This window comes from Phoenix dactylifera, unplaced genomic scaffold, assembly GCF_009389715.1.
Source record: "Phoenix dactylifera cultivar Barhee BC4 unplaced genomic scaffold, palm_55x_up_171113_PBpolish2nd_filt_p 000412F, whole genome shotgun sequence".
Taxonomy (NCBI): domain Eukaryota; kingdom Viridiplantae; phylum Streptophyta; class Magnoliopsida; order Arecales; family Arecaceae; genus Phoenix; species Phoenix dactylifera.
The window spans coordinates 252,219-276,011 of record NW_024067852.1 but is presented as its reverse complement, the minus strand read 5'-3'; the positions used below and the strand labels follow the sequence as shown (position 1 = coordinate 276,011).

At 38.2% G+C, this 23,793-nt stretch overlaps 1 protein-coding gene across 2 annotated transcripts in view; it reads right to left on the bottom strand.

Annotated features, from left to right (window-relative positions):
• LOC120105981 (tripeptidyl-peptidase 2-like) overlaps positions 1-23,793 on the bottom strand; it is an 83,689-nt gene that overhangs the window by 37,776 nt on the left and 22,120 nt on the right. For both annotated transcript variants that reach the window (XM_039118787.1, XM_039118788.1), the window contains exons 12-22: positions 21,510-21,684; positions 21,299-21,420; positions 21,087-21,166; positions 20,633-20,691; positions 11,683-11,837; positions 6,964-7,142; positions 5,715-5,827; positions 5,453-5,623; positions 498-626; positions 247-347; positions 39-156 (exon numbers count right to left, since the gene is read on the bottom strand). In XM_039118787.1, coding sequence (XP_038974715.1) covers positions 39-156; positions 247-347; positions 498-626; positions 5,453-5,623; positions 5,715-5,827; positions 6,964-7,142; positions 11,683-11,837; positions 20,633-20,691; positions 21,087-21,166; positions 21,299-21,420; positions 21,510-21,684 — 1,402 coding nt within the window. The remainder of the gene's footprint in view (positions 1-38; positions 157-246; positions 348-497; positions 627-5,452; positions 5,624-5,714; positions 5,828-6,963; positions 7,143-11,682; positions 11,838-20,632; positions 20,692-21,086; positions 21,167-21,298; positions 21,421-21,509; positions 21,685-23,793) is intronic.

Sequence of the window (23,793 nt, the reverse complement as noted above, 5' to 3'; positions counted from 1 at the left end):
TAGAATTATAAGTTTAAGAAAATAGGAAAGAAAACAACCTTATTAGAATCTGAGATTGTATAAAATTGGGATTCAATCTTATTGTCATATATCCGATTATTTAGAAGTGGTATACGGGGCTTTATTTCAGCTCCTTCTTCCAATTTGAACTTGTAACTGGAGGCATCAAGCAGAAAAGAAAGGATTTAGACATATGTATAGTTACTAAACAAGTGTACAATTAGAAAAGAACAAATGGGAACCCACGTCAGTGTCAGCACAATAATCTGCTTGCCAGATGGTAACTTGTCACGGTTTGTAGGAAGAGTAATCAAATTAGACTCCACAGGCCGATATGGTATCTTCAACTGCAAAATGACATTGTTGTTAGAAGTAGTAGAACATAAACCATGTAACTTCTTGGAAGAATTCTGTATGGTAATTCTTATGCTTGCACCCCACATATCAGATTTCTAACAAGACCTACACAAACTTTTCTAATGTGTACAATACTTTACCTTGTTTAAAGTAGCAGCTGGGACAAGTTTCTCAGATGCTAATAGAGATTTAGCAACTATTCGCATAGGTGCCTCACTTCCATCAAGTACCACTGCCTCTTGATTGATGTTGATTCCATGAAACACAATCTAAAAAAAAATCAAGGAAGAAGAAAGAAATTTAAAATAAGACATACCAAATTGAATACTCTTCTTTTTTATTTTTATATAGCTAATTTCCATTACAGTACATACAGTATAATAAAGAGTAATTTTATAACTCAAGACTGCTGGAAAAACAAGCATTGTGCTCCATTTGGCCATTCAAAGGTTTGTTGGTTCAATTTAGAAGGGCATGTGTATCTAACAAAATGTAGAGAGACATACTAAAAGAATCAAGAAATACATTAGCAAAAAACAAAAATCTATCTAAAATGAGGCATATTTCAGTACCGGGCGGTTCGAGACGATTCCACAGACTTTGGTCTGAGGTGTGTACCAACCAATACTGAGATGTACTGACTCATACTGAGGCACACCGAGATAAAAAGTGAGAAAAATGGTTAGCGGGTTATCGTACCAACTTCTAAATTTTTTATTGTGGCATCTTAGGTTCATTAGTCTTGAATCATATCTCTTAGCATAATGAAATATGATGATAATGTCCTTAAAAGACAACAGTTAGCATATTGTATTGTAGAATTTGTTACAACCTCACAGAAAGTCAGTTTGGATCTAGAATTCGATGGTTGTAGTATTCGCTTATAAATCTTAAAATCTGGAGAAAAATGAGAATCAATTATACTCTTGTAGGTGTTAAAAATGAAGAGAATAAGATCTATACTCTTAAGGATAACAATGCCCCGTATACTTCATTTGACCCTTGTTTTGATTAATCTAGGATTTGAATTTTGACACAAAATTTGGTCTGACGCAGAGGCCTAGACAATGAATAAGCGAATTTATTCATAGCCCCTCGATGACTATACCGGTTTAACTTGCCATCACCACTTAAACATTGGTGAGTGCCCTACGATGACCTCCGAACAACCTGCTCTCCCGCTAGAGATCTTTAGTGTGTTAGAAGGATGTGGTAACCAACAAAACCAACTTGATCTAATCAAAGAAAGAAGGAAGCAACTCCTTTGATCCACTCAACTTGGACTTCACATAGAGAATAATAGAAAAGAAGAGAATCTGCACTAGGGTTCTCGTCCCACTTTTCTTTCATTAATTTGACAAATTGATTACAATCAAGCTATTTATACTAGTGAGGTCCAAGCCCCAAAATTCAAGCTGGATTTATCTTCTAGCCAAAAGGGATTACAACTTTCCATAATAGTCATGACCAAGGTACGCTGTACCAGTACCGGTAAGCATACCGGTCGCCTAGCAGACCGGTACGGTTTCGGTTTGAACCGGTACCGAACCGGCCAACAGAGCGCAGCGCGTGCATGGAAAAAAGCCCGCGGAAGTGTGTAGCACGTGTGGACGCACACACATCACATTAAATGCCACAGAGTGGCATTAATTAAATACCCCGCGCGGGCACGGTTTCCCAGCTCGCGCCCACGCAGGCGCACTGCCCAGCTCGTGCCCGCGCAGGCGCGGTTCCTAGCTCGCATCCACGGGCGTGCTGCCCAACATGGGGAATCGCGCGCAGGAGCACTGCCCCGCACGCGTACCGGTGCAACCGGTCCGATTCGCACCGGTACCGGACTTGTACCACTCGATTCTGACTCCGGTAGAGATGCTTTTGAATGTTAGAAAGTCTTCCATGGGAGCTAGGGTATTAGACTGATATTTTAGAAATTTGACAAGTTCAGTATTATGAGTCCTTACCTAGATTTGTATCATTTTATTGCATATATTTTAAACGAACTCTAAGGTTGATTGAGATTAAATTGCACTTCTTTGAGACTATTTGCTGCCAAAATTGAAGAGTAAGTAGTTATGCACAAATGCAAGAATCATTGTGCCAAAACCGGGCCCAGACTGGTTGTCTACTAGCATGGTTCGGTACGCCCCTGTGTCGTACCATGTCGGACCCATACCAACATAGTAGAAAGGGCGAGGGAGAGGAAGAACATGAGAGAGGAAGAGAGAGAGAGGTGGGGAGGGAGGGAGAGGGAGAATAAGGGAGGGAGAGAGAGGGAGAAGACGGTGAAGCATGTCGCGACATGATAGAGAGGGTGGGGAAGAGGGAGAATGGGAGAGAGGAAAAGAGAGAGAGGGTGGGAGAGGAAGCGGAAGGGAGTGAGAGAGAAGGAGGGCAGTGGACGTCCAACCAAGGCCGGCGGAGGGCCGAGGAGTCGCACGAAGGGGCGAAGGATGGGCTCTACCTCTAAAAAGGAGTTAGCCGACTTCACTTAAAATCTTTGAAAATCAAAAGGGGCCCCTCCAGGACACCTATTTCGAATGAAACAGGAGAACCGACAGCGGAGCCCCTCCTCCACCCTCCGTGCAACTCCCCAGCCATCTGCCACCCTCCCTCTCTCTTCCTCCCTCCCCCTCTCCCTCCCTCTCCCCTCTCCCTTTTTCTCTCTTTCCTTCTCCCTCTCCCCCTCCATCATCGGTTTCTCATTTTGCTTGCCATAAGCATCTCAGTCTGTCACCGGTACAGCTCGGTACGCCCCAAACCGAATGGTTCAAGATGGTTCCACTGTCCTTGCACAAATACTTTTGACTTTGAAATCTGGATCTGCAATCTTTTTGTTTTGTTTGTTTAACAAAAACCTTGAAATTGCTAAATTTCTTGGACATCAAATTATTCTGCTTTTGAATGTATATTTATAAGGATAATGCAACTCATTGCTTTCAGTTATGATTTCATAAAAGTTATTGTTAAATCACTAAAGTTTCATAGAATATATGATAACTGTATTTTGTTGACTGCTATTGTATTTTTGAGACTCCTAGCCACTCATATCGTGAAAAGTGGACCCTAGCCAACATGGGGTAGGTTATTGGCTTTCGTGATCTCAGTGGAGACATGATAACTGTGGCCCCAGTCAGCCAGATGTTGTGCTGCTATTTGGTACCAATGAATTGTCATGTCCCCATTAATAAAATATGTTTGGGGCCTGTGACCAAGGATGTTCGCGTGCTAGCTAGCAAGGCCTTCAATTCCAAGTAAGTGGAACTAATAAGCTATATTGTTACTGTGTGCCACTTTACTCATCGAACAATGTAGTAAATATGTTGACAGTTTAATAACTTGTATGTTTGTTTATCAATGTTCACTATATATTGTGGTATTCTAATATTTCAAAAATAAGATTTGCAACTTATATTGATTATTGAAGATGGGAAACTATTTACTGTCTATAGATTACTGCACATTGCTTACTATTCTAATTGTAAAAGATATTTAAAGAAACTGACACAATTCTTTTTGTATTATTATTTTCCACCGATACCATGGTTTGTTTCATTCCTTGTATACTGTTTACTGCTTATCGGGCAGCCTATTGGAGTATTGGACTATTTCTACCATTACAGATAGCAAATCAAGAGGACAGATGGCATTTATGCTAGCAAGGGAGCTTTTGTCAGAGTTGCTTCTTTTAGATAGAAAATATAGATTGCTCCATGGAATTGGTGGTTTTCTTTGAGGATTTCATCATTACTTGAACGTTGGAGGAAAACCCTTCTTTAGCTGGAACAATTATGATGTTATTTATCTTTGTTCAGAAAGTAGTATAGGATTGATATAAATTGTTATGTTTAAAATTTCATACATTACTGATTTATGGGTATAATTATTAGAACTTGTTTATCACATGGTTATAGCAAATTATTCTGCACTGATAAATATGAATTATAATCTTGCTCATGCTTTGACAAATTTTGAATAGTCATGCACTTAAAACCTAGTAGCTGGATTGGGTCATGACTAAGGTCTGCCGACCTAGTATCGGGGCTCGTACATGCCTGCGACCAGTCATACCGTACCCTACCATGCCGGAGCTTAATAAACGAGGAGAGTGAGGGGGAGAGGGAGGAGATTGAGGAAGAGAGCGAGAGAAAGGGCGGGTCAGGGAGAGGGGGGAGATGAAGGAGAGGAAGAGGGGGGAGAGAGAGAGGAAGAGAGAGAGGGGACTCACCTGGCTGGGCATCATTGTCGTCATTGGACATGGACAGGATGCTGCCGCATCCTGATCCGGAGGAGGGCATCAAGGAGAGGTCAGAGAAGGCTTCAAGCTCCGGATTCGGCAATGAGGACACTTATACAAGATATTGCGATTTTATATGAACTATGAACACTTTCTAGAGTTATGGATTCTGATTTCACAGTGCCACATTTCCTATTAGAATCTTGATTTTGGCATTTCACATACAATGTTTTCCGGGAACTTATGCTGGAGCTATCAGGTGAGAATTTTATAAAATGTTGCATCTTAATTGTCATTTGTTTTTAGAGGACACTTCAAATAAGTTACTAAGCTGTTTAGTGCACTTCATTTATCATGTAATCTTTCCCTAAAGGTTACTGATGGATATAGTCAAGCCTTTGAAAGAGAGAGGACTCAGCATTTTGATGTTGCTTTCGGATAGAAATATTTAAGTGACAGCAGCAGTATAGTGTTCCTCATATTTTTACCAATCTTAACACTATGTCCAATGTTCTGCACCTGGAATTTAATTAAGATTTGTGGTTTATCATACAATTTCAGTTATGATCTTTTTGGTCAAATGGTATCGCATAACAATGGCTCAAAAATAATGTTATTTTTTAACAACTGGAATGGTCAAATTTTGGTATTTTAGTAAGTTCAAGTTTTCAGTCAGGTCATTGTAGCTCTCAAACCATAGAAATTTGCATTTTGATAATTTAGAATTATCAAGTCAACATAATAGACTTCAAAAAACTTCAAAATTTAAGTGATTTATAATTGTAACAAGATATACAATTATACATGGTATAAAATGACTATTTATAAAGAAGAAAAAAATATTGTGATCAATGGAAATACCTCAAAATCAACAATAGTAGATTCATTACTACCAATGCCACTGGACCAGAATTGGGCAACAGCCAATTCCATAGTCAAACCACCTTGAACAGGAAAAGTGAAACTTTTAAGTGAAGGAGATGAAAATGTCACAACTGCCTCCCACTTAATAGGCCGCTTCAATGGACAGATCTGTAAACCACAACGTTAAAGTTTTCATCTTAAATTACCAAGAAAAGCTTGCACGTTAAAAAAGACATAATATTCTTTTAAAGTGCTGTACCTGAACAGTATCAATGAAAAACTTCCGAGCGGTATCAAACCCTGAAGTTCGCATTGTTGCCTCCACCCATGTAGCACCAAGTGGGACGTCAATAAACCTCCTTTCAATATGACCTGTTGATTAAACAGAGCAAGCAAAATACAGAGCCATACACATAAATATATACAAAAAAAACAAGCAACATGACAAGAATTAATATGGCAAAGCTTTTTAACATGAAAGAAACAGAAAGAATGATTGTGTAAGATTTGATAGGTGCAAGAGAGAGTCATTTATAAAAATTGCCTACAAATTGTTTCAAGAAAAACCACACAGGTTTAGATGCCTAGGATCAAAAATTGAAATATCCACATGAAAAGGTGGGAATAGAAAATCATTGACATTATTACCTTAAAGAAAAGCATATATGTGATTTATATTATGTCCTTTGATCTCAGTACAAATTTTCAAGTAAAATATATAATTTTATTTGGGTGAGTCAAGTAAAATATACAATTTATTAATGAAAAAGGACTATAAAAGAGCTGTTATTAGTTTGAAAGAGGTGAATTCACATGGCAAAACATTAATATAACCTTAGGTGCATGAGGTTTTCCGCAATCATGGTGAATAACATGCAATAGTCATCATATCCACAAATGGGAAAGGAAGAAAAAGAAAAAAAACAAGAAGTTTACACTAAGAACTGCCAAGGTTATAAATAGTCATGTAATTGTTGAGATAAGCGGACGCTTGGTCAAAAAAAAAATTGCAAAATTCACTATAAGGAATGCATTGTTTTTGTTGTCAATATCAACATGACTTCAAACATGTGATGAACCTGATCCTCTGGTAGGAAGGCTCGCATCAATATTTCCAATGAAAATGGCAACATCTCTAGCTTTCAAAATGATGTCCAAACAATTTCTTTGAAAACAATCACTCAGCAAATCCTATCTAAATTTTGTACAAGATATCATGTCTTATTATTGTCCTCTCCATGTAATATTTTTCTCAAATTCAAAACACACTTCATTTATTATAGGTTGGCAATGGTATGAAAAAAATAGAATTTCTCTTAGCCATAAATGGCAAGCTTATGACAGCAAAACTAACAAATCAAACTCATTTTTGTTAATCCATTGATTGACTTATGAAGCTGGCTACATCATGAGATGAAACGCAATATATGCTAAAATCAATTTGAGTAAGTTTGACATAAATCGCATGTATTTATAGTTAAGAATGCATCAGCAAGTTAGAAGGATACCTGGTTGAAAAGAAACATTTGAAAATGAAACTACTGGAGGCTGCCCTGCTGAAGCAAAAGGTTTTATAATTGTAATTGGCACTCGGAAAAGAGGACCACGCCATGGAGCTCTGCAGTCTATGCCATAGACTTCATGATAATGTAGACCATTGGCAAGATTTGTGGGATCCACAACTATGCTGCAAAAACCAAGGAATATAACAGCTAATTAATACAACATTGTCATCACTGAAAACTAAAATCAACAACTGTGCCAACTGCCAAGCTTATAGAATGCAAAAATAGACTAAATAGTTCGATATAGAAATGGAGCAACTAGTCAAGACTTGTCATTAAGCCTTCTCCCATCTATTTCCAGATGGATCTATAGATCCTAAATCACCACCCTTTCATGGTCAAAGTTATATAATCATCTGGTTCGGGGGTACTAAGGCCTGATATACATTGTTGACCCCTACCTTAAAAGCTTAAGCTTTTGGATTCTAGTAGTTAGTTAACAAAAAAAAAAGCATTCAAAAAAAAGGCATTCCAATCAAAATAAGTTTGTCAATTATTTGATAGTGCAATGTTGATATATCTTCATTGGCACTTGAAAGTAGGATTCGTGATACACGCTGTGTACTAGATTCGAGACCTCCCAAAAAATAGTCAAGATCCCTAGCAAGTATCACCTTTGTGCAAATCAAAAACCAGAGCAATAGGTGTCTTGTGCCGACACTTGACATGAACTAGAGCAGAAAGGTACACATCTGTAAGATGTTTGCAACTAGAATGCTAAGATATCCTACTTTGTTCAATTCTTTTTTAAACATAACAAATATTGAACACTGTATAATAGTGCATAAACACATAAATAAACATGGCTTACACTAATGCATATAAATACAGTATTACAAAACATTATAAACATCCATCCTACTTCCTGTTTAACATGTGCAATATGGAGTCTGAACTCATACAGATTTAACATTACACAACTATTTTACACATTAGTCACAAAAATAACCTACACATTCATTCTAAAACTTATAAAGTCACATGTAATTACTTTTATATTTTTACAGCATATAGATAGGGTTGAACACATATTTCCAGTACTATGGGAAGCTTATATGTTGATAGTATTGTGAAAAATTTACATGCTATGAGTTATGTTGATTTCTCACTCATATTCCAACATAGAATAATGAGACTTTATCATTATTGACTCCGATGGTGTAATAACCCAAAATTGTAACATGATTTTGACTATTGATATAGTTAAGTTAGATAAATGATAACTTTTACCAATTGTATGTAGTGTAGCCTATTTAGAAGTGAAGTGATAATTTACCTTAGAAGGATATTGTAAATGTTGAGGACTAAAATAGAACTGCCAATAAGATCTTTAAAACAAGTTTGAAGAGTTAAGGACTGGATTGTAAACATTCCCATAATGTGAGCCAAGGTTTTAAATCCCATGAGACCGGGCTATCCTGGTTTTCGTATGGAACGAGACACGCTGTCGTCCCACCCCGTCCCGACACTTGGGATAGGGGATGTCCCAAGACATGCCGATTGAGATGCTGGGACAATGCCGAGACGGTTCTATCCTAATACATGGAATCATATAGCATCCTGGTGTCCTGTGGGATGTCCTGCCTCCTTGATTTGAGCCACCTCATACTTTTTAATAGCTGCCACCTAGTGCTTTCTCTAGTAAGCAGGTACCACCTACTTAATGCCACCTCGCATTTGTAAACTCATGGTTATCCACTAAACACTCACCTCCTACTTGATGCAAACTCATGCTAAGTATTGGATTGACACCTCATGCTTGTCCTTAATAAAAATAGCCACCTCGAGCTTGGAGGGCAGCCATCATGCTAAACCTTAGCTTGACATCGAGCTACTATTTTAGGCTAGTTGACAGCTTGTGCTTAGGAACATTTATAAATAGGAGGGTGCTGCCCTATTTCTACAGTTTTGCAGCTATAGAAATGACAGCCACCATAGAAAGCATCTAGTGAAGTAAAGAGAGAGTGAGGAATAGGGACAAGCTAGAAGAAAGGAGGGTGTGTTGTGATTTGTGAATCTTTGTAAATCATCTAGGGTGGGTAAATATCATTATATAATCAACATCCTTTTTCTATAAATGATTGCATTGAATTGATGGTGATTCAGAAGTTTCTATTCCCATTTTCTAACTAGCACTGAGGCAGCTTATTAATTTTAATTTCAGCATTGTGCTTTGTAACATGAGTGTTTTTATAGGTTATACAACTTTGTTATATGTATATGATCAAACTTTTCATAATTTTCTGAATTTTTCTCTGATGTTTTATGGAAAATGAATTTTAAAAAATATGTGCATTGAATGACTATTTGACATCCAAATTTATCAGTGTTCAGTAATCATGATCTAAATTTATGTCAATGTATCAAAGAGATTTCTTTTGACAGTAGTCGTTCGAAATGTTAATTAATAATTATTTTTCCTAAAAGTGAAAAGTTTCATTTGTCATGAATTGAAACGAAAACTTCTCAGCAGTCATATTATGATAAGTGACCTTGAATGGCAGGGGGTAAGTTGTTGGCTTTCATGCTCTTAGTAGAGATATGATGCAGCGATCCTGGTTAGGAAAGGATAAGTTGTTGGCCTTCATGTTCTTAGCAGAGACATCATGCAGTGAGTTGACCAACAGGTACAATAGCTGGTATCAGTGAACACTTAGGCAACGGTTCCATTGATCAGTTAACCCCTGATCAGCGGATATGACGGTTTCAATGAACCCGTGACCAGCAGGTATAATAGCTGGTAATTAACCAGTTGGTATTCAGATGATCATGATAAGTGTTTCAAAAGTTTCAGTGTATTCAAGTGTTTCTAATTGTACCGTGGTGTAATTCAAGTATTCCTAAGTGTATTTCAGTGTTTCCCTAAACAAGTGTTTTCAATAATTTCGCACAAAAAGAAATGTATCTTGATGATCCCAATTGTTTTCAAAAGCATTTCAGTGCTTCAAAAATGAAGTTACGTTAGTAAGTTTACTTATTGGATATGTATTATAAGATATTATTTACTAACTATTTGAATTTTAATAAGTATGTGCCTTTATTTTTCCGATCATTCTAGTTTTTTCAAAATATATTGTTCACTATGTCTAGGTACTTGCTAAGCTGTGTAGCTCATCATTTAATTATGATATTTCAGGACAAAAGGCTAACCGGCATTAGGCTACTAGCATCTTAAAGTGTTGTTGGTGCACATAGGGAAGCAACAACCACAGAAGGAGTCACATCCTTTTTTGTATCTTAAGGCTTGCAGCTATATAAGTGACTGTACTAGCAAAGGAGAGGGTTTGCAATGTACCTACAGAGGGATGTAATATTTGCCTCTAACTTGAACTATTATGTGTATTATAAGACAATGGACTGAACTAAATCCTCATTTGGTTCCAAGATTATGTGTAAATTTAAATTGGACGAAATTTTTAGTTTGCTCTGTATAACAAAATGGCCATTTATTTCATAATTACATGTCTCAAGGTTTAAATTGGTATGTATGTGCTTCCACAAAACTTAATCAAAACAAATCCCGTCATTGATTGATCGAGATTTTAGTCACACTCGTGGCATGGCAGAAGTTCCAGTTTGTCACAAATAGACTCTTGAATCCTTACAGAAAAGAAAGATTAATCATGAAGAGTTCTTGACCACCTAGAGTTGAAATATAGGTTATTCATTATGGTCAGGTACAACATTTAAAGAAGTATGGTATGACCCAAGGTTAGACGAACCAACCGAACCGACGTACCGGTGAAGACCGGTACCGGTTCGATACTGGTCCAGAATCGGTACCAGTTCGATACTGGTCCAGAACCGATACCGAACCAGCTCTGAAAAAAAAACGCATTAAAGCCACTCTGCCGCATTAAAGCCGGCCACGCGGGGCAGCGCGTGGGATCGCTGCCCCGCACAACGAGCCCGCGCGGGGAATCGCGCGTGCGCAGTTCCCCGTGCGTCGACCGTGATCCCCACCACATGGAACGCGTGCGGGCACGAGTTGGGGACGTGTTTCCCCACTCGCGCCCGTGTCCCCGCAGCCTCTCTCTCTCTTTTTTCTTTTCTTCTTCCTCCTCTTCTTCCCGAGCTCCTCCTCTCTTCTTCCCTCTCTCCTCTTTTCTCCTCTCTTTCCCCTTCTCCTGCGAGCAAAGGAGCTCTTCTTCCCCGCGAGGTGCTCGGGAGGAAGAAAGAGGCCCAGTAGCGCGAGAGGTCTTCTTCCCCTCTCTTCTCCTCTTCTTCCCTGCGAGTACAAGCCCGAACTGGTGCGGTTCGATCGGTACCAGGCTTGTACCGGTGCGAACCGCACGGGTACAGGCAAGAAACCGTTCGGTTCCGAACCGAATTCCACCGCTGTATCGTACCGGTGGAGGCCGGTACCGGTACAGTACAAGCTGAAGTGGTCGGTTCCGACTGATTCAGCAGACCTTGGTACGACCCATAAAGCTATTTATTATCTTGTATAAATCTGTATCAAAAAGATGAACATTGACAAAGGCCAATATACATGAAGATAGATGAGCACATATGGAACAAAGGTGAGCACTCTTTCATGGACATAAATATAATTATGCATTATGAAAGTTAAGGTTTATTGTCACCACCAATAACCTTCTATTCATATGAATTCTATGTAATTATGACATACAAGAATAAAATAAAACAAAGCATACTAACTTGAAACTGCGCCCATTATGTGTCAGCAAGAGATATTCAGGAGCTCGAACAACAAATTTCTCACTTGAATGCAATTGTATACACGCCTCAAATGGAACCAATTGCTCCAAGTTATTAGCATCATCATGGAACTTTGGGTCAACTTGAACAGTCCACTGAAAGAAACAAGAGCCTATGATTTTTTCCGAACATAAATACAATAACAATAGAAATACGTGACAGAAAGTACATGTTACAAGTACTAGCCTATCCTCAAATGCTCAAAATAGTGTTTCAGCTGGAGTTCATGAATTTATTGATTTTTTATAATACCATATTGTCTCAAGTAATAAAGATCCAAGGGGCAGGTCACTAATTGTTCCCAATATTCTAAGAGCTAATATGACCATCTTAAGCCTATCAGATACCCAGCTCCATTTGTTTGGTATTATAAGAAAAAAGAAAGAGGAAAGAGAAAGTAACGTAGAGACATCTGAAAACAAGCAACATAAACATGTTCCAACAGCTTGATATATCATTGACAAGAATACTTGCAACTTTTAAATTATACTATGAACTATGATGCACTACCATATTAAGTTCCTCAAGAAAAGAAAGATACAGACCTTGAAGAGCATACATATAAAAGCCAATTTAACTTGAAGCATGGAATTCATAGAAAAAAATAATTTAAGAGTCTCTTTTTATCTATCCAGGTAAGAACTTGGATAAACCAAAAGCTTCAGCAGAATTGTTCAACAGAAGTGAAATGTTCCAATAATGAGACACAAGGAAGTTCCTCTTACTCGTATTCTGAAAGCTGAAGATAGGAAAGTTATAACAAAGAAGATTGATGAAAGATTGAATAGAAGAAAAAGACCCTTGTTTTCTTTTGAAGGAAAGATTGTTCTTTTACGTTGTGATTGCCCAGCAATCTAGATATGCCTAGCAAGATCCTTATGACGCCAGAGAATACAATTCTTGAATTAGATGGACTAAAAAGAAATTTCTTTTGAAAAGGGGACAACATAATAGAGCCAGCTATTTAGATTAGGTTAAGCATTTAGGCAAGACCTCTATGATGAGCACCTTGTTTGGTTAATGGGATATAAACCAAAATCCAATTCCAGCGTGGTTTCAAAAACTTCTAAATATCATTTTTAGTTGGCATAACCTCGCAATTATCTCTAACATAGCATAGGCATCGAAGCTATCAGATGGAAAGACTACCAAGATTTGCAAAGATTGTAAGACCCAGCCCTTTGGCCCGGCCCATCACTGAAATAGGCCCAAACACAAAAAAAAAGAAGGGAACTAAGTTCCCCTCTTTGAGTCGGAAGAGAAGACCAACTCTGGCTCCTCTTCGACTGCATCGAAGGCAAGGAAACCCTAGCAATTCAAGGTTCGCCGTACCGGTGCCGCACTAGTATAGGCGTACCGAGTGTCGGTACAGTATGGTACGCGGTATGCCAGGCGTACCGATATTGGCGTACCGATACCGGTACCCATCAGTACGGGTACGGTACGCTTGGTACCGATCCGTACCGACCGGTACAGCATACCATGCCTAGCACCCATGCCTATTTAAACGAACCTCACCCCCCTATGGACCTCTACCGGCGATTACAAAGCTTCCTTCTTTCTTTTTTTTCCGTTGAGTTCACGGTTGCCTGTGACTGTGCTCGCCAGAAATTAGGGCCGATGACGCCGTAAGAGCCAAGGTAATGCTCTGACCCTCTTCCCCTTTCCTTGTTCTTCTTCCCATGACTCGGAACACGACTGTCGGCCGCGAAATCGGCCGAAAATTGACCGATATAAGGATCCCATGTTTTGCCCCTTCTCCCTTCTTTCTAACTACCATCACCGCTGGCGTTCATTGTCGAGGGCCTCAACCCCGAGCCAGAGCCAAACCCCTAGCCGCCGGTAAGCAAGCAGGGATCCGAAAATGATCGAGCCAATAAACCCCCTTCTTGATCTTGTTTTTGGATTGAATTCTGCTGGTCGGCCGCCGCCGTAGGCTACTCTCCATTGTCGCCACCCCCGTCGGTTGCTGCCTCGCCGGACCACGACCACGGCAGCCACCAGCCCGCCTCCCTTCCTTGTTTACCAAGAAAGAAAGACGAGAACAGAACAGAATAGAAGAAGAGGAGAGAGAGAGCTATCCCTCTCTTGTTTCTCTCTTATTTTCGTTCTCTTCCTTCTCTCTCATCTTCCTATTTCCTTCCCTAAAAAGACTCATAGATTCATGAACTGAGTCCTATCTCCCTATCCTATGAACTCGAGTTGACCCCTGCAAAGGGCCCTGATCTGTCCTGGTGCCCGGACAGCCTGCCAGACCGATCACTCCAGCCCTGTTAAGTGCCTTTGAAACCCAATATTGATGAACCCTATCAAATGGCCTTGGCCATAATGGAGTCCGTACCCCATGATTCATTGATCGAGTTGTTTAGACTGGACTTAACCAGGCCACCATCATCCAGCCAACCGTTTTCTTTGTCTTGTTATTTCAATACTATTAAAGTTATCGAATGGGAATTAATCTTACTCTTAATACTTTTAAATAGGTTAGCAAATTCGCTTAGGGAAGTTTGAAAGTATAAGATAGAAGAGGTAAGTAACCCTAACACTACTTATTAGTTTTCAAATTTCTACTTATTTTCAAGTATTATGAAAATATGAAAATAGTATTAAATGTTTATGATATCATATTTTCTTGAAATCAAGGATCAAACATACGATATTATGAAAATCATGATTTATTGCAGAATAATAGTTCCATGAATATTTTAATATTAATGATTTGTTTATGAACTATGAACTCCATATTAATAAAATTTGTATTTTGATAATTTTATGATTATTCTACTATTAAAAGTTTAATTATGGACTACAACTCTTTATAATATTTTAGCAATTTATTCCTGTATGATGAAAGACAATATGATTTAAAGAAAAATGACAAAAAAATTTGTTTAAGAAATGACTATCGACTTTCAGATATATATGTACGGTCCTCACCAGCGAGTTATAGTAGCTTGGCATACGGCCCTCACCAACGAATAATAGTAGCTTGGCATACGGCCCTCGCCAACGGATAATAGTAGCTTGGCATACAACCCTCGCCAGCGGATTATAGTAGCTTGGCATACAACCCTCGCCAGCGGATTATAGTAGCTTGGCATACGGCCCAGCCAGCAAGTTATAGTAGTTAGCATGATATTGATTACAACCCTATCACGGGTATAAGGTGACCATAGCATTTAGTCCAAGAGAAATATTATAAATTTTGATATGGCAAAATGACAAATAATTTATGACTTTATAAAATTAGCATGATTTATGATTTTGTTTATGCATTGAAACCATATTTATATAATTTGCATGATTAATTTATGATTATACTGCTATTATGAAATGTTCTTTTTTCTAATTGTAGTTATCTTCTCTAAATGATTTATTGATGCATGTAAAAACTTATGCTTGATCCAGTAAGATGGTGAAAAATTTACTTACTAAGTTGTGTCACTTATGTATCTATATTCTTATTTTTTTCTCTCCCCAGAAGAATAGAGTCAATAAGAATGAAGGATCGTCCAGGCTTAAAGTTCGCGCTAGCAAGCTTGACAATTTTGTAAAAAAAATTTAGTATTTTAAATTGACTATAAATTTTCTGAATATTGAAGATTATGGATTTGGTATTTATGTCTGGATTTAGACGCTCTGAACCAATATTGATTTTATTTAATGGATAATTGATTTTCTAAATAAAATATTTGGCTTCGTGTTATCGTGGGTTGTACCTCTCGATAGCATGGTTGTGTTATGTCCCAGATGTGGGGCGTGCTATTTTATTATGTGATAACCCATGCGGCCGTGTGTTTAATCCGACATCGGTTATTTGTTGGATAGATCTTGGGTACTTATATAGGATCAAGAAATCCAAATAATACCTTTTGGATAGCAATTTGTGTGAGGTCCTGGATTGTTACAAATGGTATCCGAGCGGACCCAGCCCATAACCTATATGGACTTGGGAACATTGCAGCATAGGAATATTTGAGCTGACCATGAGCTATCGTGGTATTTGTGATCGTATTTGAATAAATTTGGATCCTTAGCCTGGCGAGGACGCCAGAACTTAAAAGAAGTATGTGATGACTCGTGCGGGCATGTGTTTAGTCCCACATTGATTATTCGTTAGGTGGATCTTGAATACTTATATAGGATCAAGAAATCCAAATAATATCTTTCAGCTAGCCATTTTGAGTGTTTTATATTGACTGGCAATTTGGTTGATGACCTCCCTCTCCTTTCTGGCCAGTTCTCTAAGCTTGCTAGGTCGCATGAGATGGCAGCTACCTGTCTCAAAGATACCAGGCTAACTTTGAGAGGCTTCTTATTGTTGTTCTAAAGTGAGAAGAGACTAAACTTGTACTCAGATTGAAGAGATAGTAAACCTAAGAGCAACTTTCATTAAGATGACTCACTTGGCAAAACTTCATAGAGATGGACTAATGTCATTTTCCTTTCTTTAGCTTAAAACTTATTGATGGTCCTCTATTTTACCATAAGTAGGTATTAACATCTCTTCTTGCGTCAAAGCTTTCTTCTAGCAGCCATTTCACTAGTTTTTCAAAGGAAACTTGCTAATAAAGGCACCGGCAAGAAGATTGGTTATTCCTATTTGCCTGGAGTAACTAGAAAATGCTTAACAGCATATACTGATTATGGACTTATTTGAAACCACTTTCTTTCGGCTAGGAGAAAGATCCAAATTTGAACAATCGAGTCCAAGTGACAAGGGAATTGAGAGTTATAAAAAGCCTATGGACTTTTGAGTGGAGTTCATTGTGGTGTCATACAAAATTGAAATCGAAAAAAGGCTAGCCAAGGATTTGGGTCTCACCACATCCTCATAAGTCATGTCTCCAATGAAAGAATATACTTAAGATGCACCCTGCACCAGTTCCCTCATGAAGTGAGACATCTCAAGTTCCTAACCATCCTACTTGATAATGGTGTGGATAGAACAATTCACTAGCCGAGTCACCCAGAACTAACCGGGATGGCTAGGTCAGGATAGAAAAATTCACTAGCTGGGTCACCCAGAACTAACCGAGATGGCTAGGTCATGCTCATAATAAAAGAGAGCTTGAGGGCTCTCGTATGTCTCCTTGCCCTCTTTTGTCTCCATTGGTTTAGATATGGGAGAGAGGAAAAGAAAGAACGAGATGAAAGAGAGGGAGAGAAGAGAAAGGATGGAAGTAAAAGAGAGGAGGTCCGCCGATCCGGTCTCCTTTCCAATGTAACATCATGCATCCAATAAGGTCATCCACTCTCTCTTTTCTATTTTACTATTTACATGTCCAAAAATTATTAGCATAAAGGCAAATCATGCCCTAAAAATCTCATTTAGTGTCAAATTCAAATTGGTTGCTAGGTGGCAATCAACATACAACACAATATTATTTATTTGCCAAATATGTATTTTATTTTCAAAAAATACTTATTATTGAAATAAATTGATTATTAAAAATAATACAAAAATAATTTAGGGAAGGAAGAATTTGTAGCCTGTTTGCACTATTAGTGCACACATGATACTAAACAGTAGCTAGATCTAAATTAATTTCAGGCAAGTTCAAGAGTACCTGAACCTATGCCTAAAATTGATATAAATTAATAGTAACCCAGCCAAATAGACTTTATTCATAATAGGAAAAACATACATAGTATTACAAAAATCCTCCGAGCAAATCTAATTTTTGGAAGTTCTGTAATATTTCATTTAATTTTAAAAAAATATTTAAAAATAAAAATTAGATTAAATATTAAAAATGTGGAATAAGTATAGAGAATTCAAAGCTAATTGTCGGTTGTTACCAAGAATATCGATAATTGTCCGAATTAATCATATTAATTATATTAATTAAATAATTGATTAGAAGTGGAAAAGTTAAAATAAGATTAAATAATTTAAAGGCGTGAAAGTGGCAGATATGTGCCTTCTTACCTATTTAGTTTTGTAAAAAAAATCTTATCAAATTTAAAAATACAAGATAAATCAATTTAGATACAACTTATCATAGACTAACCAACTAAGCATTTGTTGAAATTGTAGGGAACATAGATCTTGTGTTCGGATGGAGCTCAACAAGAAGAAGCAAAAGGAACCCTTTATTGGATGGTATCATAGAAGAATGCAAGGTATGTCAAACTAGGCCAAACCGCTCGATTCACCCTGAATCAAATCGAACTAGTGGGGAACCGGGTCAGTTCGGCCCTATTTCAAAATTTCCTCCAACCGCCCCGAACTGTTTCGAACCGCCCTAAACCGAATGGTTCGGAGCAGAACCAAAGCGAACCGATTCACACAGATTTGAACCAATTTGGGCCCCCACCTTTTTAAAAAGATTGAATCATGGCCTATTAAACCGGGGTGAACCACCCAATTCACCCCGTAGCGAACTGATAGCTACCAGCACGGGTCCCAGTACCGGTTCAAGTACTGGTTCGGCTGACCTTGGAAAGAGAGGAGCAATGACATGTAACTATAACGGAATAGGATACAAGATCTGTATGGGGATAAACTAATGCGATGGCTGGTTTGGGCTAACTAGGAGAAGCACCATCAATTTCCTGAGGCGCTTTCTTCATAAAATCAGTCGATACGTCTAATAGGTTCATGGCTCCAATTAGATTATAGATCGTAAGGGGGATTGCATTGAGGAGATCAGTGAGAAGATGTTTTCCAAGTTATTAAAAACAATGGCCTATACTCTACAGTATAAGAAGGCAACAGACTAGATGGAACCACATTTGCAATAGACTCCATGTGCAGAATACTGCAAAGACCTCATGCTGAAGGATATCTGTGACTTGCCATCAAGGGAAGTCAACTATGGAGAGTGGGCAAGCAGTATCCAAATATGTCTACAATCAAACCTGGAGGCTGGAGGTGCTAGCATTATGAGGTCACATGTACACAGGGAGCTGATGAGGCCCAGCGTGGCCTGGTTTGCTACTAATTATATAGCCTTGAATAGCCTCCTTGAGAAGATAGTCTAAGCCGATGTTTACTTCAAATGAATGGATGCATTCCAAGTAAAACAGGTAGCAAGAACAAAGTAGAATTGAGACAGTTATCTTGAGCTCACACTTCTATGATAGATACACTAAGGTGGTCAAGGCGATGGAAACTCTACACATGGTGCTAAGAACAATTGATAATGAAATGTACCCTTAAATGGGCAAATTTGTATACCAAGATGTCTGTGACCTAAGAGGAGATCATACAGCAATATGCCAAAAAAAAGCTCCACTACACTTGCAGAGTATTAAGGACAGATAAGACACTCAAATGGGCAGGGACTTTTACCTAACAGGTAAATTCTACTTGAATCTTAAGTTATTCTTAACCTTCACTTGTCTTTAGTTCAATAATGGTTGCTGCTATCTATTAATTTCATTCTTATATTCTCTCCGTAGCATACTAAACCCTAAGTACGTCAAATTGCCTTAGGTGAGCAGCTACTTCAGTCTATAAGAAGGGCGGTGCATAGGCTGAAAGCTAGGGACAAATGCACAAGCTATACGGTAATAGTGTGCTCGTGCATTATGTTAAGATTAGAGCATCATTAATGTTAATTGTGAAAATCAATATCTAAGATTTTGTTAGTTATCATTGTCAAACTAGTTTTATCATTCAAGTTTTCATGTCCAGTTGAGGACTTCAACTCTTATATAAACACGTTACTTGAATGCAGGGGGCAGGCTATCCCGCTTAAGGAGAAAAAGAAACCCATCAGGGCACTCATGTCCCCTGTTGTTCAAACATAGGAGAGAGGAAAATTGAGAAAAAGAGAGAGAGGAAGGACCGAGGGAGTGGATTGGAAAGATGTTAGAAAATAGAGGAAGAATTCAAACCCCATTGTCGACTCAAAAACCTCATTAAGGACCTTCAAACAAGTAAAATTCCATTAAAAGCGGCAAAGTAAGAATTAAGAAATGAAAAAAACTAAAAAAAAGGAAAAAGTGGCAAAGTGGCATCTAGGACTAGGATGTTGGCCTTTCCTACATATTGGCATAGAAGCACCCCAATCTCCCAGTACTATCCCAACCCAAGACCAAACTTGGAGCATTTATTTTCAGATGCCCAAAGGCAAATTAGTTTAGGAGATCAAGAAGTATGAGGTGTTAGGAGCTACGGATGTCGCCTCGCAAGAGAGATTTAAAGTAATTTTTGAGCATATCACCAATGAGTCCCATGAAAGTTATTTTTCTAGGCCAAAAGTAATGATACGATAAAACTTGCTACAAACTGTTGATTTAAGCAAAGGAACAACTCTAAATTAATTCAAACAGAAGGTCTTCCAATATAGACTGCATTCTAAACAAGTGGATCTGAAGCGACCCAAGTCATCTAGCTTTAAGAATTAACATAGATTCAGATAGATCTAAAAGAGAAAAAGTTGAAGGATCAGGTATCACTTTGCGTATTAGAGATGACATAAGAAGGCCACTTTTGACATGAGCTGATTGGTGCAACAAAGAAGTAGGGAAGTATCCATGTTGTCAAGTTACTTGTAATCAGAGATGAATTAAGGTGGGCTAAAGAAAATAGTTTTGAGGATTGGTGCCCCTTCCCCAGCGAGATAATTTCAAGTGTATGCGATATGGCTTGAAGATTTGAAGTTCATATTATAGGATGTTTGCAGATTACTGGCAAGTATTCAAGATCATTACATCTCTTATGTGCCTCATAAGCTAATTCACTTGCCAACTTGTTGGCAAGGCTGGACAAAGATAGGAAGCAACCAATGTCATGGCTAGGGCATTTCTTAGGGAGTTATGGAATTTAATTTACCAAAATCCTATTGTAAGGTTTTCTCATATCTAAGTATTTTTTCTGCATATAACTTTTTGCTGAACTACAAACAAAAACAATATAAAACAGAGAACATTGTCTCACCTCACTGGTTTGTTGACAAGCATTAGCCCCCCTTAGATAGATCCCACGCAATGTAGGAGCTGCAACCCATATAGGACGTGATAAGAAAAACAGTAATAGATTTTCTTGTTTGGATATAATAAATGGAAATATTAAAATTACAGTTGTATGTCCTTATTCAATGCTAGAGAAATATGGCATAAAGGACTAAAAAGACAGGATCTCTATTTGCCATAAACACAAAATTCTGAGTATAGTGCAATCCATTAAAGTGCAAGTTTTTGACTCTCTTATCTCAAACAATATCTATTTCATGTTCACAAGATAATAAATTTGTGGAACTGAATATGTAGCTTTTATTCTATGTTTTTAAAACAAAAATATAAAAAGAATAGATTCTATTACTATCATTCAGTATGACATTAAAAACTTCAAAAAAAAAAAGCTTGGTACAAGAAATAAGCAGAGAACTCACTTGATTTCCCAGCCTGATTAATTGTGATTCCATAGCAAACAGATGGGAAATTCCTCGACTTCTGAACATATTCGTGTGCCCTGACATGCAATCAATACAGCAGTGACTCTTAAGAATTACAGGAACTCTGGATAAATCATACTAGGTTCGAACTCACAGGCCACAGCCATGTACTGGAAGAAGGAACCAGGGACAGAGATAGCTAAACCAACCTATCAACTTGCAAAAGCCCCTGGCCCGTAGTTAGTTTGTCTTCAGGTGTATCACCTATACAGGTTGTTGTGTTCTCCAATGCCTTACGGACAGTGTATGGACTTACAGGAATTCCTTCAGCCTGTAAGATGAGATTAATGCACATACCTTTTTTTTAAACACTAATCACAGAACTAACTAGATCTCATTGCCAAAACAACTGAGACACACCTTCATAGCACTAATAAGTAGAGCAACTCCCCCACATGCAGAAGGAGATGCCATAGAAGTCCCATTCATAAGCATGCGTCGCTGCAGGGTCCATGTCGGTACAGGAGCCACTGCTCCACCAGGAGCACTTATACAGACACCAAGATCCCCATCAACCGTTGGGCCTCGGCTAGACCTGTAAAATTTCAAGTAGAAATTACAATGTTATTTATAGGTTAGAACAAGCAAAAGCCAAAAGAAAATAAGAAATAAGATAGCCAGTGCAGTTGTTTGCATGTCTTTGAGAAACCAAGAATAGAAGATTCCATAAAAAAATCTCTAAACAACATTGATAGGTAATTAGATTTACTTATCTTACTTAGCCTACATGTTTCGACCAACTTTTCAACATGCATTTTAAGAACATAATAAATCTGATTGATCAATACAGCAGAATAATACCGCTACTGAACTAAAAAGTGATAATTGCAGAACGAATAGTTTCAGTTGTGCACTTGAATGTGACAGAAGATTTAAAGTGCAAAATTGCAGAATAAGCCCTTCAATTCAAGGTTTGGCATAACAATGCATACTGCCCTATACTGGGCACACCATACCATACAAGTACCGAACTAATACTTGGGACAAGAAGCGCATACCAAGGTTCACAAATGGACAAACTATATTTTCAAGACAAATATTAAGGAAATAGGTTTTGAGAAGTAAACATTTCAACTTTATTTTCTGAAGGATCAATCTAAACAGAAAAACAGTGCATGTAAATAGAACAGAATCAACAAATTGACAAACTATCGTTTGCAAACAATGATGCATATGGCAGTTGGCGCAATTGAAAATATTCATTCTGCAGTTTTTGCTTTTTTAGTTCAGGAGTGGTGTATTCTGCTGTATTATTCAATCAGATCTATTATGTTCCTAAAATGCATGATGGAAAGTTGGTTGAAGGATGTAGGTCAAGTAAGAACATAAAAAATCTGATTGATCAATACAGCAGAATAACAGCACTACTGAACTAAAAAGCAAAAATTGCAGAATGAATATATTCGATTGCACACTTGAAAGTGACAGAAGATTTAAAGTGAAAATTGCAGAATAAGCTGTTTGATCCAAGGTTTGCCGTACCAATGGATATTGCCCTATACCAGCCATATCATACCATACTGGTAGTGAGCTAATACTTGGTACAAGAAGCACATACCAAGGTCCACCAATGGGACAAACTATATTTTCAATATACATATTAAGGAAATAGGTTATGAGAAGTATTACAATTCAATATAAATTTTCTGAAGGATCAACCCAAAGAGAAAACCATAGTCGGCGGAAATGTCCCAAACCAGGCGGTTCGGGGCATACCGAGCCGTATCGACGGCAGACCGGGACGGTTCCGGCAACGGAAACAAAATCCATCGACGGAGGGAGAGAAGAAGAAGGAAAGAGAGGAAAAGAAAAGCAAGCAGGGGAGGAAGGGAGAGGAAGAGGAAGGAAGAGAGAGTGAGATGGAGGCCGGCCGGCGGAGGCCAGCGAGCCGCACGGAGGAGGCGGAGGAGGGCTCCACGGCCCTTTTGCCGACTTCACTTAAAAGTTGCGAAATAAAAAAAGGGGTCGGACCCCTATTTCGAACGAAACAGGGGACCTTGCCACGAAGCCCTCCTCTGCCTCCTCAGCAAGGACCGTCATCCTCCACCGGCCCTCCGACGACCTCGTTCTCTCTCCCTCCCTCTCTCCCCCTTCTCTTTCTCTCTCTTTTCCTCTCTTATGTTTACCCTCTCCCCTATCTCCTTTACTGTGCTGGTACGGTGGCGTACCGACCCATGCCACCGGACAACCGGTTCGGACCCCAGTTCCGGCACAGCAAACCTTGTAGAAAACAATGCATGTAAATTAAAAAGAATCAACAAATGGATGAACTATAATTTACAAACAATGATAAATATGGAAGTTGGTGCCATGTAACATGCACTTATAAATAAAATTTAATGCAGCTTGACTTTATTAGATGAATATCCTAAAGTGAAAATTTTGGAATATGAGTTCCAACAAATTTCAAATGAAGGTACGATAAAAAGAAATGGTAAAAGTAAATATACCCATAAAACTTGATAGCAATGAATAACTGTCAAATATGTAAAATCTAGAAATAGTATAAGTGTATAACCATGATAAATTCCGAAGTGAGATTCACAGATATAATGAATGACATTTTTCTAATGGCAACAAAAAACATTGTCAACTTGAGTTAACCATGTATATTCCATCCCCTCAGATACAATGAATGACATTT